This window comes from Brachycentrus maculatus, unplaced genomic scaffold, assembly GCF_059751285.1.
Source record: "Brachycentrus maculatus isolate JH-2025_06_01 unplaced genomic scaffold, ASM5975128v1 h1tg000360l, whole genome shotgun sequence".
Classification (NCBI taxonomy): Eukaryota; Metazoa; Arthropoda; class Insecta; order Trichoptera; family Brachycentridae; genus Brachycentrus; species Brachycentrus maculatus.
Window position 1 is genome coordinate 279,532 of NW_028281109.1, and position 18,567 is coordinate 298,098.

General features: G+C 37.3%; 1 protein-coding gene across 2 annotated transcripts in view; it reads right to left on the bottom strand.

Moving 5' to 3' along the window:
* LOC148303619 (uncharacterized) overlaps positions 1-18,567 on the bottom strand; it is a 59,074-nt gene that overhangs the window by 19,741 nt on the left and 20,766 nt on the right. The window contains exons 2-3 of one of the 2 annotated variants that reach the window (XM_088269672.1): positions 14,882-15,628; positions 1,782-2,006 (exon numbers count right to left, since the gene is read on the bottom strand). In XM_088269672.1, coding sequence (XP_088125798.1) covers positions 1,782-2,006; positions 14,882-15,628 — 972 coding nt within the window. Of the gene's footprint in view, positions 1-1,781; positions 2,007-11,257; positions 11,471-14,881; positions 15,629-18,567 lie in introns of both variants that reach the window. The other variant, XM_088269674.1, reaches the window with a different exon arrangement.

Below are 18,567 nucleotides of genomic sequence, written 5' to 3' on the forward strand. Positions count from 1 at the left end.
CAAATGTGTTTTTAGTTTTTTTTTTCTAAAGATCATCCCACTCTCACTATTCCTAACCATTGGTGGAAGAGCATTCCACGCCATCGGACCGCAACAGCAAAGGCACGCTCGCCAAATTAAGTGCGCTGGTTGCGAGCTGGTAAGATCACTTTGCCCATAGCAGTTGTTGTAGACGATTGAACAGAGGGCAAGACTATCTTTGCTAAATGTTAAAAGAAGGATAATTGCAAAAGTCGTTCGAGGTACGAACCTTAGTTCATTCGTTATATTCATCATATATATATATATATATATATATATATATATATATATATATATATATATATATATATATATATATATATGTATGTATTGGTCGTAATGGCAGCGCCATCTGTTGAACTTAAAAGTAGCACGCGCAATACGATGCATTGCTCAAAGCAGTCCAGTCACTTAGCATTTTCATTATTTTCGATTGCGTTGGTTTTTAGAAGATTTGTAATATTATCGTTGCTCCGCAAGCATTTTGAAATTGAAATGTTTGCTTTCTTTCTATTTTTGTTTTTCATTTAACCAGACTGAGCCGCAGCAACGCGTGGCCGGAGACAGCTAGCAACCAATGAATGCATAGAGTAACTCAAAAAATAAGCAGACACATTGAAAGTCAATACGGGTGTTCTGAAAGGCACACTTCTAGGTCCCGAACGTTTACAAAAACATACAAACAAATAAATAATAAAAACACTCAATGCAAAATAAAACAATAAAATACCAAAAAACTAATTAAAAAAACACTAAATACAAAACAAAACACACAATAATACAAAAATTAATTAAAATAATACAAATTATTACGACAGACCTTCATATTCATTCAAGTATACTACGACTTTGGGAAAATTATATGTGAGATAATAATCCAAGGCTGAGATAAGCAATACACACCAAACTAAGAAAGATGGTTTGGACATGTGGAGTCAATGAGTGAGGAAGGAAAGGTACAATAAATCTATGACTATAGGAAAAAGTAACAGAGCAAGATCGAGGACAACTTGACATTTTCAAGTATCAAAAAGAGCTAACTAACCACGGCAGGTGTGTACGAGGTGATTGATGAGTGAGAAAGAGTGGTGTGGTGTACTCTAGTCTCTGACTACCCTTACGGGGAAGCGGCGTGATGGAGAATTGGATTGAAACCTAGAGTGACTACATATGCATTAGAGACCATGGCTCTGACTAAAAGAAATGCAGAGAAGCTCAAATAAGGAAGAGATCTGTATCCGGCAGTGGAGGACAGAAGGCTAAGAGAAGAAGAGATGCATGAGCGTGGAAGAGGCGAGGAAGGCTTGCAAAAACAAGCCATCCCGCCCTGCAGGGCAAGCTAGTTGGGTCTTACCTCACGTCGCATCAGCAGTGCATAAGCAAAATGGAAGGATACGGAAGGGGCCTGTATCCAGCAGTGAAGGGCTAAGTGTAACTGGCTGATCTTACCTCTAAGTGTATGTGGAGATCCATGAGTGTGGAAGAGGAAGAGACCCGGGGATACACTGCAGGATTGCAGTGGTGGACAGAAGGCCAAGAAGGAGAAGTGTACGAGTGTGGAAGAGGCTAGGAAGGCTACTACCCCGCGGGGCTAGCTAGTTGGATCTTACCTGTAAGTGTATGTGTAGACACATGCATGAGTGTGGAATGTATCCCGCAGTGGAGGACAGAGGACCAAGAAGGAGAAGTGTACGAGTGTGGAGGTGTGGAGTATGGGTAGAAAGGCTGCTTCCCTGCGGAGCTAGCCAGTCGGACCTTACCTCTCGTCGCAGCGGCAGTGCATGAGCGTGTTGGGCCGCCAGTTCCGGAGGCCGTACTTGGACTCGGCGGCGCCCACCCAGAAGGGGCAGCCGGTGTCGTGCGCGCGGCAGCAGCGGTCCGCGGCGCCGAACGCGCCCAGCTCGGCGTGCCGCGCCGCCGCGCCGCCGCGCCCGCACCAGCGCGTGCCGGGCACCAGCAGGCTGGCGCGGCGCGCGCGCCCGGGCCTGGCACAAGGCGGGTTAGTACACGGCATAGCGACCCAAGTTACAACCCGACCATAAAGTGCATAGAGTCTCTCCTTCTTCACTCACCACGGGACGCTTGCAGCCTGAAGCCAATACGACATGATTGTCCCCTAAACTCAGTGATTTTCCTTATATTTATATATGAAAAGTATTGTTAATACTGTATTATCATTCATCGTTTACTTTAACTCATTATCATTCATCGTTTACTTTTTGTGCATATTTCCATAAAGTCTTTCTTCTTCCTCGCTCACTTCTCGGGACACTTGCAGCCAGAAGCCAATACGAGATGATTGTCCCCTAAATTCAGTGATTTTCCTTATATTATTTGTATATAAAAAGCATTGTTTATTCATAGTTTACTCATTATCATTCATCGTTTTCTTTATGTACATATTTCCATAAAGTCCAAATAGTCCTTCCTCACTCACTTCTCGGGACGCTTGCAGCCAGAAGCCAATACGAGATGATTGTCCCCTAAATTCAGTGATTTTCCTTATATTATTTGTATATAAAAAACATTGTTTATTCATAGTTTACTCATTATCATTCATCGTTTTCTTTATGTACATATTTCCATAAAGTCCAAATAGTCCTTCCTCACTCACTTCTCGGGACGCTTGCAGCCAGAAGCCAATACGAGATGATTGTCCCCTAAATTCAGTGATTTTCCTTATATTATTTGTATATAAAAAGCATTGTTTATTCATAGTTTACTCATTATCATTCATCGTTTTCTTTATGTACATATTTCCATAAAGTCCAAATAGTCCTTCCTCACTCACTTCTCGGGGCGCTTGCAGCCAGAAGCCAATACGACATGATTGTCCACTAAATTCAGTGATTTTCCTTATATTTGTATAAGAAAAGATTTATTAACTTTGTGGAATAGCAATATAACACTCTCATTATCATTTATCATTTACTTTATGTACATATTTCAGTGGTTACTACATGGCAGAGCATTGGGGTGATTCGAGACCCAGCTACCGGGGTAGGTCCGTTATCCCATACGTATTTTACGATATGTGTTTTATACGAAAATTTGGTTTAAAAACGGGAAATATGTGAATATTCCTAAATGTTGCTTCTATTGACCATAGTTGAAGACAAAATGTAACAATTTTGTAATGTTAGCTCTGGTAAATATCTGTAAACGAGAAAAAAAGACATTGCAAGTAGCCGCAATAGCTGGCGTAGCGACACGACCGCCGCGTAAGACGATCTGCGCACTGCTGGCGGAGTAAACACGCTACGAGATGCGCGTATAATGACATGGGAAACCTTTGTGTATTGGTGATTCTATCCCCGATTTTTTCGCAAGTTATTTATTTCCGTCGCTGCAAATGAATAACTTTATATTATAATACTTTCGTGTAATAAGTGATTATATTACTAAAACTAATTAACTAACCATCACGCCGCTTCCCCGCAGGGGTAGGCAGAGAGAATCGAACGCCACACCACTCTGTCTTTGCAAACATTCTTTGCCTCTTCTCTCCTCATACATACCCGGCGATTATTACGACTCCTGACCTGGCCGCTTTCAAGTATTTGACATACCTGACTGTGCCAAGTTTTCCTCGGTCGTCCTCTGCTTCTTTTTCCAACTACATTCGCCCCGTAAATTAGTTTAACCGTTCTTTCTGCACTCATACGCTCCACATGTCCAAACCATCTCAACACACCTTTCTTAATTTTATCGATAATGCTTATCTCAGCCTTACATTCTTTCCTTATTTCATCATTCGAACATCTATCAAACATCGTTTTGCCACACATTCGCCTGAGGGATCGCATTTCGACTGCATTCAGTCTGCTATATTATATTACGGAGGAATACAAATATTCTCATTCTATTCTCATTTGAAGTACTCTTATTGATATTCTCATCTCTAGTACCGACACTAATGTATGGAAGCGAAACATGGAACTGGCAAAGGAAGGATGAAAGCAGAGTGAATGCTGTTGAAATGCGCTCCCTCAGACGAATGTGTGGAAAATCATTGTATGACAGAATTAAAAACGAAGATATAAGGAAGGAATGTAAGGCTGAACGAGGAATAATTGAAAAGATTAGAAAGAGCTCTTTGCGGTGGTATGGACATGTGGAGCGAATGGATAGCGAGAGAATGACTAAGAAAATATATGTGGCGAATGTGAGAGGGAAAACAGAACGTGGACGACCGAAAAAGACTTGGCACGATCAGATCAATCGGAACCTAAAATCTGGCGGTGTCAAAAGTCTGCGTGATCGGAGGGCATGTATGACTAGATGTATGGATGTGAAGGAGGCGAGGAGTGTATGTCAGGACAGAAGAGTGTGGCGTTCCATCCTCTCTGCCTACCCCTGCGGGGAAACGGCGTGATGGTAGTAGTAGTAGTAGTAGTTCTCATTTGAAAAGTCGAGTTGTAGTAAATACATATGGGAGGGGAAAATAATCCCAAAAAACCTATCCATAATTACAGAACGCAAGACAGTCCATAACACCCATGAATTTTTCTCTGTCTTCACTCACAGAAGCTCTATAAATATTCAGACTTCCACATTCTTCTTCATCTATGTTGAGCTACAAATGAAAACAACTCCAAACCCAGAATTTGAACAAAGCTTTGGACGCACATGTCTGAACGGCTTAGCTGGTTCAATAGATTTTTTCTCCAAATCCAGGTAACATTTTAAGTTATTGATTTTATTCTCAAAACACGGTTTTTGTATTAAAAAATATGTTTACAACATTTTGAGTGTGTCCAAATACTTGTTCACAAAATCTGGATTATCTCCAATTACAGGAGTTATTTTCATATTATTTTTTGACATAATTGGAGATGATCCAGATTTTGTGAACAAGTATTTGGACACACTCAAAATGTTGTGAATAAATTATCTGGTCAAATTATAAGCTTAAATAATAAAAATGAAAATGGTATTTTCTGGCGTTTCTCAGGTGTGTGATTACAATCCAGGATTTGGACCTCACATACTAATATAAGAGTTTCAGCTAAGTAAAAGCTTCTTTACATCTCACCAACAGATGTCTCTAGTGAAGTTCTAGTGATTCAAGAACAAGGTTTCTAAATTGGTTCATATTTATAGAACTTCCAAGAACTTCCAAGAGTTTCTCATGTGTGTGATTATAATCCAGGATTCGGACCTCACATACTAATAAATAGTCTGTTAAGCTCAATTAAAAGCTGCTTTACATCTCACCAACAGATGTCTCTAGTGAAGTTCTAGTGATTCAAGAACAAGGTTTCTAAATTGGTTCATATATATATAGAACTTCCAAGAATTTGAGTAGTATGGTTGTCAATAATGGGCAGAATTGGTGAAGGTTACACGTGTGTAAAGTGATCACTTAAACCAGCCTATGACGGTCGTCAGCCCCGTAAATGCCCAGACTTCCATATTCTTCTTCATCTTTGATGAGATGTCAAAAAATAATAAAAAAATATGTTTTTTTTTTAGAAATAATGGATCATTCCCACAATGTGTTATTATTAGCTAATAAATTAATATGAAAAATCACAAGACTATCGGTAGCATTCTTATTGAAATCTGTAGAGAACTAAGGGAGATATGAAGGTTTAAACTAGATATTTTAATAAAACGAAAAACGGACACCGCTATACGTCATCAAATTTTACGTCATCGGGTATGTTATGGGGCGTATCCCTTTATGTATCTGCTTTATAGATCTGTCATAGTAGTAATATGGATTTTTTGTTTACCACTAAACTACCAATTTTGTTTATAATATGAATTTGGACCATGGACATCAACAAATAGAGCCGACAATAGTTATAGCGATGACACCGACATTAAAATAATTCGAATAATAATCGTTCCTGTGACGTCATATTAGTCTTTCTAAATAAAATAATAATAATACATAGCTGAGATAAGCATTATCGATAAAATGAAGACCCAATGCTCGTTTATTTGCGACTTTGCGATTTTGTATTGAAAAAATAAGTTTCTCTTACAAATAATGGATCGTTCCCATGATGTGAAAAATCACAAGACTATCGGTAGCATTCTTACTGAAATCTGTAGGGAACTAAGGGAGATATGAAGGTTTAAACTTTACATATTTCAATACAACGAAAAACGGACACCGCTATACGTCATCTAATTTTACGTCATCAGGTGTATTGTGGGGCGTATCCCTTTATGTATCTGCTTATAGAGCTGTCATAGTAGTAGTGTGGATTCCTTTCTGTGGCGTCATTCGTTACCAACTTACGAAAACGACGTTTTTACGATGGCGAATTATGAAAAAGGAAATGATGAATGAAAATATTGATTATATCGGCTGTTATAAACACAAAGCAAGTCTAATACAATCCTTTATAGGTTAAGTATGTTAAATTAGATATTGTTCCGAAGTGATAATACCCTATTATGCAGTAAGTTGGCGCTGAAACTTCCGTTCGGAGTGTGCAAGTGTGGCGAGAGACAGGCACACAGGCCAAATAGGATGTGACGTACGAGTGTGGAGTAAAACGGATCAGGAAGTCCTTAGAACTGTGTCGTCACCATAGACAATTATTTATTTGCTTACAAAATTTTGAGTATATTTAAAAAAAAAATTGAACAATACCTTTTCTTCAAAATGCAAAAACAACACTTTCTGCCCTGTAGCGGGTAAATATTAAGTTAAAAATATGCCGCTTTTGCTGGGATATTAAATATTATCTGGGCGTTCCGGAAAAACGCACAACTGAAAATTTACTATTTTTGAAATATGACGTTGTTGAAAGGAGTGAGCGATTTTTTTGACATCTTAGGAGTTGATGGGTAGAACAAAAAACAAAAAATATATATACTACATTTTGAGTGTGTCCAAATACTTGTCCACAAAATCTGGATTACGTCCAATTACATGAGTCATTTTCATATTATTTTCAATGTTAAATTACGTCAAAAAGAGTACGAACATACTAAATTAAAGTCTTGTACGTCCAACTGATATGATAATATTGGAAATTTAACAGATGGCGCTGTCCGGTTCACTGAGCGCCGTCAGGAAATTAAAAATAAACTTTCTAATTAAGAAATCCAGCCATATCATGTCTTATGTAATTATAATAAATCTTAGATTTCTGATAATTTTCTTCACAGCCCCGATGCACCTAAATCTCTGTCTGGAAACTTTATATATGTATAAACCGACCATTTGTTTTTGTGCTCAAAACGGGACATCTACCATTTTTTACGTAATAGCGTGTGTTTTCAAGAAAACACAAATTTTTTATGTATTAATAAAAAGAAAAGGATTTTTGATAAAGGAAATAAGAGAAAAAATTCTGTTGTTTTATTATTTATATAAAGAGTCGGCGGTCTTTATATAAATTAGTCAGTTTTTGCACATGACTCACCAGCCACCTACTGCAGCCATATGCACCGAAATCAAGCTAGGATTTGTTCAGCAAAGTTATATGAAACAGCTATTCTACAAACTCGTCGTTTTTTTCCATTTTTTTTTTTAAATTGTTACCTTGTGTTGCTCTTTTTTTGAAAACGGGACATTTCGACGTCCTGAAACTTCACTTGGGGACAACGGGGCAGGCTATCTAAAAACGGGACGGTCCCATTCAAAACGGGACGTATGGTCACTTTATATATGTACCTCTTACATCATGTCATCACTTGGTTCATCCCAAGAAAGGACACTGTCCATTCCTCGCCATAACACATCATTCTTCAGTAACTCCTCCTCTGTCCAAGCGGCCAGACTATGACACGAATTACCTCTCCGCGTAAACAAATGCACCTTCTCTAATAACTTCTAGAAACGTCTGAGACAGTACTATCTATCATTAGTATCCTAACTGTCCATCAAACCTCCTCCCTCTACCTCCTTCCCTAAACTTCCTTCTTCCTTTGCCTTCCTTATTATCATCAATTTGTAATTTATGTTTTTTTTAATGTTCAAGTACTATCTACCCTCTGATTGCAAACAGCTATATATGGTATCAAACGTTTAGACCAATTTCACTAGTCTGTTTTTGGTTGGTTGGAAGATATCGCTTTTTAGCAATAAGCCCGCCAATGTACTTATTTATTTTTCTGTACATAAAGGATAAATATATATTATAAAAATAAAAAATAAAAATAATACCATATAAGATACCGTCTTCAAAAAAACTTCATGTACGCTCTTAAAGATAAAGATAAACAGGAGAACGTTTTTTAAAGTTTAAGAATATAATACAATGTATTAAAAATAAATACCAAGCCACTTATTGAACTTTTTACTGTGCAACAGATCTTTTTAGGTAAAACCTGAAGGTTTTTTCTCCATTTGAAAAATATTTAGTGTGTTTAAAAAAATAATTAAACAATACCTTTTCTTCAAAATGCAAAAACAACACTTTCTGCCCTGTAGCGGGTAAATATTAAGTTAAAAATATGCCTCTTTTGCTGGGATATAGTACATTTTCTGGGCATTCCGAAAACATGTACAACTGAAAATTGACGATTATGTATGGCATTAAAAGGCTTGGAAGCAATGAAAATATTTAAAATCTGCGAAACTACAAATAAATTGAGAACACCACTGTCTAGAAGCTGGCTACCCGCCATGAGCTTCAACAAACGGCGCTGCCGTTGCGACAAAAGGTATATATATATATATATATATATATATATATATATATATATATATATATATATATATATATATATATTCATATATATATATATATATATATATATATATATATATATATATATATATATATATATATATATTGACATCTCATCAAAGATTATGGAAGAGAAGAATATGGAAGTCTGGGCATTTACGGGTCTGACGACCGTCATAGGCTGGTTTAAGTGATCACTTAACACACGTGTAACATTCACCAATTCTACACATTATTGACAACCACACTACTCAAATTCTTGGAAGTTCTATATATATATGAACCAATTTTGAAACATTATTCTTGAATCAATAGAACTTCACTAGAGACATCTATTGGTGAGATGAAAAGAAGCTTTTTATTAAGCAGAAACTCTTTTATTAGTCTTCCATATTCCTCTTCATCTTTGATGAGATGTCAAAAAATAATATGAAAATAACTCCTGTAATTGGAGATAAACAAGATTTTGTGAACAAGTATTTGGACACTGCCAAAAATTTGTGTATATATATATATATATATATATATATATATATATATATATATATATATATATATATATATATATATATATATATATATATATATATATATATATATATATATATATATATATATATATATATATATATATATATATATATATATATATATATATATATATATATATATATATATATATATATATATATATATATATAGTTTATATTAAAAGGTCATTTATAACGTAAGATATGAATTTGATAATACGTAGACGGTCAAGGTCCAATGGTTACATTTTGCACAAAAACATGATCTTACATAATCACTGTACCCGATTAGGTCAAAGTAATTAAAGAAACAACTTGAAAACAATATTCTAACGCAAATATACTGAAAAATCAATTACTATTAACGTAGGTAGCATATATGGCTAGAAGCTAGGACTGTATGCCAGGGTCAGGAGTGCAGAAGTCAGAAGGGGTGTGCAGCTGAGGCAGGTATAGTTGGGAAGATCAAGGGTCTATGAGATGGTGTAGCCATGTGGGGGGTATAGTTAGAGCAGTATATATGGGAGAGTAGGCCCGAGAGTCTACATAGCATGTATGGCTAGAAGCTAGGACTGTATGCCAGGGTCAGGAGTGCAGAAGTCAGAAGGGGTGTGCAGCTGAGGCAGGTATAGTTGGGAAGATCAAGGGTCTATGAGATGGTGTAGCCATGTGGGGGGTATAGTTAGAGCAGTATATATGGGAGAGTAGGCCCGAGAGTCTACATAGCATGTATGGCTAGAAGCTAGGACTGTATGCCAGGGTCAGGAGTGCAGAAGTCAGAAGGGGTGTGCAGCTGAGGCAGGTATAGTTGGGAAGATCAAGGGTCTATGAGATGGTGTAGCCATGTGGGGGGTATAGTTAGAGCAGTACATATGGGAGAGTAGGCCCGAGAGTCTACATAGCATGTATGGCTAGAAGCTAGGACTGTATGCCAGGGTCAGGAGTGCAGAAGTCAGAAGGGGTGTGCAGCTAAAACAGGTGTATTTGTATAGATTAAGAAAGTGTCTCTAAGACAAGTAAGAAGAACGAGGATCAGAGGGCCATACAAAATGAACGCGTTCTTCGTTTGAGCTTGTCGCAATCTGATATCAAATCCAATTGCCACATTTTTTAATTAGAATGTATAGAGACCTCTATTAGGAAGATCAGGAAATATTAAATTATCACAATTTACCGATATTATCAAGGTTACAGTCATTTTTCTAAAAGCTTACAAAATTTTGTTGAAAAAATCACGGCCTGCTGGGTACGGCCATATTAATGCCTATAAAAACAGCGGTAAATCATTCATCAGGAATGGATCCAGTGTTGAAATCTACTTCCCTGGTTACATTCCAGCTTATGTCTTTGTAGACTGCTGAGGTCAGCTCTCCCCGTCCTCAGACTGTAGGTCCTTCTGTCATGGACAACGTCACCTAGGCCATGCCTTGGAATCATGCCATCTTTCTGCAGCATCCATGAATTTTTCAGTCTTCCTCTAGATAACTCCCGAGGAAGATCTATTTCTAATAACTATCTGCGGGCGGATTCGCGTTCATAATAGAGATAAACATCTCTGAAAAGAAGTGATAACATATAACCATTCTGTATATATCGACATGAGATCAAAAGATGCCGCAAAAGTCATGCGTAAAAATAACTTACACGCAATTTACGGTGAGTCGAATGACAAGGTAAAATTACCCCTCCCGCCGAACACTAACAGTCGAGTGAAAGGGTAAAATTACCCTTCCTGCAGATAGTGCGTTAATAAGACGAAACGCGTCACATATTATCATATGTCGCTCACTCCTTTCAACAACGTCATATATCAAAAATTGTCATATATCAAAAAACACCAACAGTCGAGTGAAAGGGTAAAATTACTCTTCCCGCAGATAGTGTGTTTAACTGTATCCAATGCTGAAATGGGTGCAAAAATTGTCCAGTGCTGGAATGGTTAGTACAGCTAAAAACACACGGTTAGTGACAACTCCCTAAGCAAAGCAAGGCCGTTAGTGGATGCGTTAGTGACAACCGCGGCAAGGCAGTGAGTAGTGGACACGAGACCTTCGATCGCACGCGCACCGGCTGATGGTGAACGGGCGGTAGTTGACGAGTCCGTCCCTGTGCGCCAGGGGCGGCAGGCCGCCGCCGCAGAGGTCGTGCGCCCTGCAGCACGCGTCCGGCGCCAGCAGCTCGCCCAGCTCGCTCGGCGACTCGGCCAGCTGGCCGGCGCCGCACCACAGCATGCCCGGGGCTATCAGGAAGCTGCGCTTGCTCCTGGATTTGCAGATATAAGAAAAGCTGTAGAGAACTGTCGAGATGCCTCCGCCAGACACGACTAGCCTTCCAACTAAAGGAGAAGCCTCATCACCTCATCAATCCTGCGTCAATCAAAGAATGTCCGATGAAAAAAGAGTCTGTCGTCTTCAAGCTACCGAATCTCTGAATGACACGACTAAAGGAGAAGCCTTCGAACTAAAGGAGAAGCCTCATCACCTCATCAATACTGCTTCATTCAAAGTATGTCCGATGAAGAAAGAGTCAGTAGTCAGAAGAAAGAATCTCTGAATGACACGACTAGCCATCCAAGTAAAGCAGAAGCCTTATCACCTCATCAATACTGCATCAATCAAAGAATCTCCGATGAAGAAAGGCTGTCGTCTTCCATGCTACCGAATCTCCGATTCGCGAGTCGATTCTGTATCCGTTTACAAATATAAGAAAAGCTGTAGAAAACTGTCCAGAAGCTTCTACTAGACACAACTAGCCTTCGAACTAAAGGAAAAACCTCTGAAGATGCGAGTTGATTCTGTATCCGTTTGCAGATATAGGAAAACTGTCCAGAAGCCTCTACTAGACACAACTAGCCTTCAAACTAGAGGAGAAACCTATGAATATGCGAGTTGATTCTGTATCCGTTTGCATATATCGCTCACTCCTTTCAAGAACGTCATAAATCAAAAATCGTTAATTTTAAGTTGTGCAAGTTTTCGGAATTCCCAGAAAATGTACTATATCCCAGCAAAAGAGGCATATTTTTAACTTAATATTTATCCACTAAAGGGCAGAAAATGTTGTTTTTGCATTTTGAAGAAAAGGTATTATTCAATTATTTTTTTAAATATACTAAATACTTTTCAAATGGAGAAAAAACCTTCAGGTTTTACCTAAAAAGATCTGTTGCAAAGTAAAAAGTTCAATAAGTGGCTTGATATTTATTTTTAAAACATTGTGTTATATTTTTAAACTTTAAAAACGTTCTCCTGAAAAATCAAGTTTTTTGATTTATGACGTTCTTGAAAGGAGTGAGCGATATAGGAAAACTGTCTAGAAGCCTCCACCAGACACAACTAGCCTTCGCACTAAAGGAGAAGCCTCATCAATCCTGCATCAATCAAAGAATGTCCGATGAAGAAAGAATTTGTCGTCTTCCATACTATATCATATTTGAGATCATCAATCGTTGAAGTAAAGATTTTTCATTCTTTCTTATTCACAAAATTTTGAGTGTCAAAATACTTGATCGAAAAACGGGGTTTATCCACTTGGGAGTTAATTTACAGTTTCGACATCTCAACATAGATGAAGAAGAAATATGCAAGTCTGTATATGAACGTCATGAGATTCTTTCATATGAAAAGGAACGTTACATGTTCCGTATCAATATTGGTAATGTGGTGACGTGAGAACCGCGAACCAGGCAATCGCCATAGATCTTCCTCGATAGACATCTAAAGGAAGACCAAAGAACTCGTGGATGCTGCAGAAGATAACACTATTCCAAGGCATGGCCTAGGTGACTTTATACGATAAAAGGACGTGTAACCTGAGGACGAGGAGAGCCGACCCCAGTCTACAAAGATGATAAGTTGGGATGGAGCTAGGAAGAAGAAGACTCAGATAGTATAGGCTCCACGATCTTCTAACTACCTCACTGGATGATCTCAGAAAATCAACAAATGTGATTCTATTTTAGAAACTATTCAGTTGGTACATTGACTTGCTGGAAATCCTGGAACGTTATCTTAAAACTTGTTCAGCATGAACCCTGCTCTAAACAGCAGGGTTCCGCAAAGTGTGTGCCGCGGCACACTGGTGTAGCGTGGTGATTGGTTGGTGTGCCGCGGAAAAAACGTCCAGTTTTGTAAAGATAACACACCTAGAAATAGCTGAAAACTATTATTTTTGACATCTCATCAAACATAAAGAAGAATATGGAAGTCTGGGCATTTACGGGCTGACTTAAGTAAAGGATCAAGATAACACTGCGTTTATATGACCCAGTGCCCTATGCACCATTGGGGTGCGGATAAGGGTTTTATTATATTATCATTTAAATATGTATTTTGTAAACAATTTTTTTTAAATAATTGGCTTCTGTTTCTCTCGATTTTTCCACACATTCATCTAAAGAATCGCATTTCTAAAATTTTCCAACTATTCCATTCCTTCTTCTAACGGTCTCACTTTTTAATTCCATACAACAGTCATCATACTCCTTTTACAAAGTTATATTTTTATTATATTGTGAAATGCAAAATAAATAATAAAGTAACTAAGTAACCATCACGCCGCTTCCCCGCAGGGGTAGGCAGAGAGAATAGAGCGCCACACCACTCTGTCCTCGCAAACATTCTTCGCCTCTTCCACGTTCATGCATCTCCTCATACATTCCCGACGATTGTTACGACTCCTAACCTGACCACTTTCAAGTATTTGGCATACCTGATCGTGCCATGTTTTTCTCGGTCTTCCTCTGCTTCTTTTCCCGCTAACATTCGCCTCATAAATTTGTTTTACCGTTCTTTCCTCACTCATTCGTTCTACATGCCCAAACCATCTCAACACACCTTTCTTAATTTTATGGATAATGCTTATCTCAGCTTTGCATTCCTTCCTTATTTCACTATTTGCACATCTATCATACATCTTTTTGTCGCACATTCTTCTGAGAGATCGCATTTTTTTTTGATAATTAATTTATAATAAGATAAACAGTGATTTTAAATTGTTGGGTAATATATCCAAAATAAAACACGGTTTTTGTTGGATTGAATTCTACATTTATTTTAGTATATTTTGATACGTGACGCGTATCGTCCTCTTAGGACATTATCAAACACTCTATTCGTCACGTATTGAAATATACATCGCTCACTCCTTTCAAGAACGTCATAAATCAAAAAACTTGATTTTTCATTGTATTATATATTTTTATTAAATATAATACAATGTATTAAAAATAAATATCAAGCCACTTATTGAACTTTTTACTGTGCAACAGATTTTTTTAGGTAAAACCTGAAAGTTTTTCCTCCATTTGAAAAATATTTAGTGTGTTAAAAAAAATAATCAAACAATACCTTTTCTTCAAAATGCAAAAACAACACTTTCTGCCCTGTATCGGGTAAATATTAAGTTAAGTAAAAATATGGCACTTTTGCTGGGATATAGTACATTTTCTGGGCATTCCAAAACATGCACAACTGAAAATTGACGATTTTTGATTTATGACGTTCTTGAAAGGAGTGAGCGACATAAATAAATGTAGAATTCAATCCAACAAAAACCGTGTTTTATTTTTGGATATATTAGCCAACAATTCAATATGGAATTCTACCAACTGTCTGCAGTTACAATAAATAAGTCATTCTAAAACTAATATTATAACATGGTAAGTGTTTATACCTTTGGATTGCATCCGAATTGGAATTTTCGTAACCCTCATATCTTCCAGAGAGTCCGAGAGATTTTTCCATGGTCTTGTGAACCCCGTCGCATTTGTGTTCCAAGGCCCCGACGTCCAGCCATTGCGCGATGTTTTCCGGAAGTTCGTCTCCTTCCTCCAGCTGCAAAACGGTGACGTTCCTCAACTGTTCACCGCTCCTGGCAGACTTCCTCGCCAAAAACCTGGCATTCTTGCTACCGCTTCTTCTGAATCTAGCCAGCTTCGAGGCATTAGAAGGGCGTATGTGAATTTGTGGTCGGATTTTGTTTAGGGACGGATTAAACCGTTCGCTGTACATCGCTTCGTCTTCGATGAGATCCTCTTTGGAGTACGTGTCTTCCAAGACGTCTAGATCGTCGTCTTTATCATCTTCGTAGCCGTCGAGATCGTCCCAAGCTCCGCTGTTGTATAGATCGGTATAAAGATCCATCTCCTGCCTTCGTTCGTGCCTGTTTTTGCGTTCCCTCGTTTTGCGTCGTATTTTCGCCACGAACTTCTTCCTGTCCTGCTTTCTGGTGCCTCTGGGCGCGGCGTTGCTGCTCCTCTTGAGGAAATGGCCGCTTATCTCCTTCGTGAAGTCCCTGAGGAACTTCCTGACGGTGCTGGCGTCCTGCACGTACTCGCAGTCCACCATTTCGTCGGCCATGTTGGAAATCGTCTGGACAAAATGGCGGCCGTCCGTGAGCTGGCGAAGAACCAAACCGAACCTGTGAAAGAACAAAACCGAGTGTTAGAAGAAACGTGAAAGTACATTTTTACATTTTTTTTCTCTTAATGTAAATAGCAGTGTTTTTTTTCTTTTTAATATTAGTTACTAGTTCTAATAGTTTGAATGCAGTCGAAATGCGATCCCTCAGACGAATGTGTGGCAAAACGATGTTTGATAGATGTTCGAATGATGAAATAAGGAAAGAATGTAAGGCTGAGATAAGCATTATCGGTAAAATTAAGAAAGGTGTGTTGAGATGGTTTGGACATGTGGAGCGTATGAGTGAAGAAAGAACGGTTAAACAAATTTATGGAGCGAATGTAGTTGGAAAAAGAAGCAGAGGACGACCGAGGAAAACTTGGCACAATCAGGTATATCAAATACTTGAAAGCGGCCGGGTCAGGAGTCGTAATAATCGTCGGGTATGTATGAGGAGATGCATGAATGTAGAAGAGGCAAAGAATGTTTGCAAAGACAGAGTGGTGTGGCGTTCGATTCTCTCTGCCTACCCCTGCGGGGAAGCGGCGTGATGGGTAGTTAGTTAGTTAGTTAGTTACTAGCTCTATATTACTTTAGACTTTAAGTCATTGTTTGTGTTCGTCTTAAATTGTATTTTGTTTTTTATCTTTGGAAACATTGTTTTTTTTTTTTTTTTTTCTTATTTTTTATATTATTTTATTAAAAGTAAGAGGTAATGAGGGGATACCGAGGGGTGGGGACGAAGTGTCGGCCTCTGTCCGTACATCCTCCTCCCCCCTCATTAATTGAATAGAATACTCTTTATTTCTCCAGAAATATTTTGAAGATTTTCCTCTATGTGCAGCTGACAGAGAGTCCCTCAGGTCTCTATAACTGCTGCGGGTGGATGGCGGGCTCAGATTCTAATATAATTTATATTTGAACCACTAGCTTTGTTATCTTCCATTTTATAATTGAAATATTACTTTGTATTTTACGTATGAATTGTCAAATAAAACGGTGATTTTATGAGTCTACTAAGTTATATTTTACAACATTTTGAGTGTGTCCAAATACTTGTTCACAAAATCTGGATTATCTCCAATTACAGGAGTTATTTTCAACTCAAGAAGAACTTCCAAGAATTTGAGTAGTGTGGTTGTCAATAATGGGTAGAATTGGTGAATGTTACACGTGTGTAAAGTGATCACTTAAACCAGCCGATGACGGTCGTCAGCCCCGTAAATGCCCAGACTTCCATATTCTTCTTCATCTTTGATGAGATGTCAAAAAATAATAAGTTATATTTTACTGTTAAAAAACACAAAAATTAATATTGTGACAATTGTTTCGCCTAGTTATGGCATTTTCAGACGAATGTTTGCAAACATTCGTTTGAAAATGCCATAACTAGGCGAAACAATTGTCAGAATATAATTTTTTGTGTTTTTTTAACAATAAAATACAATTTATATTATCCACTGACACTTGGTGATGGAATTGCATTTTTAATATATTATTAGATTAAAACCAATATTTATAGCTTTTCCACTTTATTTTTATTTGACCAGCGACCGGGTTTCGTCGTTACCGACATCATCAGACTGGTGGGAGGCTATACAAATTGTTATGTTAAATATAAAACAAGGCAGGAGTTATTATTATATCAAATCATGTTTATCAACTCCTGCCTTGTTTTATATAAAACGTGACAATTTTTATAGCCTCCCACCAGTCTGACGATGTCGGTAACGATGAAACCCGGTCGCTGGTCAAATAAAAATAAAGTGGAAAAGGTAAAAATATTGGTTTTAATCTAATAATATATTAAAATGCAATTCCATCACCAAGTGTCAGTGGATAATATAAATCTATTAAATTAGACCATGTTAAAAACCCTCTTGCTTTAGGGAAGAGAATTATAAAATGCTGTACCGATTTATGGCCATGGGAACGCATCTCGCACCTAAGGCCGGACAACATATCGCAAGCAAATGACGAGTCCCTCGACTTTCTAAAAGGGACAACGAAAGTGCGAATGAGAAATGGCAGGGACAACTTGGTACACCCGTAAAATTTGTGTTTGATTTAAAATTTGTGTTTGATTTTTGTTCGCCTCCGTAGTGTAATGGTCAGCACGCTCGGCTACCGTTCTGGAGGTCCCGGTTTCGATTCCCAGGGGGGTCAAATAAATATAAGTGATTTTTTTCACTGTAATATTTATTCAATATTACCCTGGACTGGTCCTGAAGCGGGGGGCTGATCACCTTTCCTTCATGTGTAGACGATCAAGATAACACTGCGTTTATATAAAGCAGTGCCCTATGCACCATTGGGGTGCGGATAAGGGTTTTTTATATATATATATATATATATATATATATATATATATATATATATATATATATATATATATATATATATATATATATATATGTGTAATAAAATAACTAGGTACCTACCTATACATTTTATTAAGTACTTACAAAAAGTACCTACATAAAACAGTTCTACCACCAGATGCCGCATGCGTCGCTCAGAATAAAACAAAAGACTTCCGATAATATTATTAACTGTCAGGATCAGATAGATAGATAGATAGATAGATATAAAAATTATTATAAAGATTAATTAAGAATAAACTTTAGTTACAAAGCAACACATTGTTTATTTTATTATTATACACCCACTTTACATATTATATATATATATATATATATATATATATATATATATATATATATATATATATATATATATATATATATATATATATATATATATATATATATATATATATATATATATATATATATATATATATATATATTTATATTGATTTAAAAATCAATCCATAAATTAAATTGGAGTTCTACAAATTAAACGTCAAATCAATAAATAAATTGATATCTTTGTTGAAAATCGATTTGGTTTTGTTGTGAGTCGTTTTAAACAGTTGTGAGTTTAAAATGATTAATT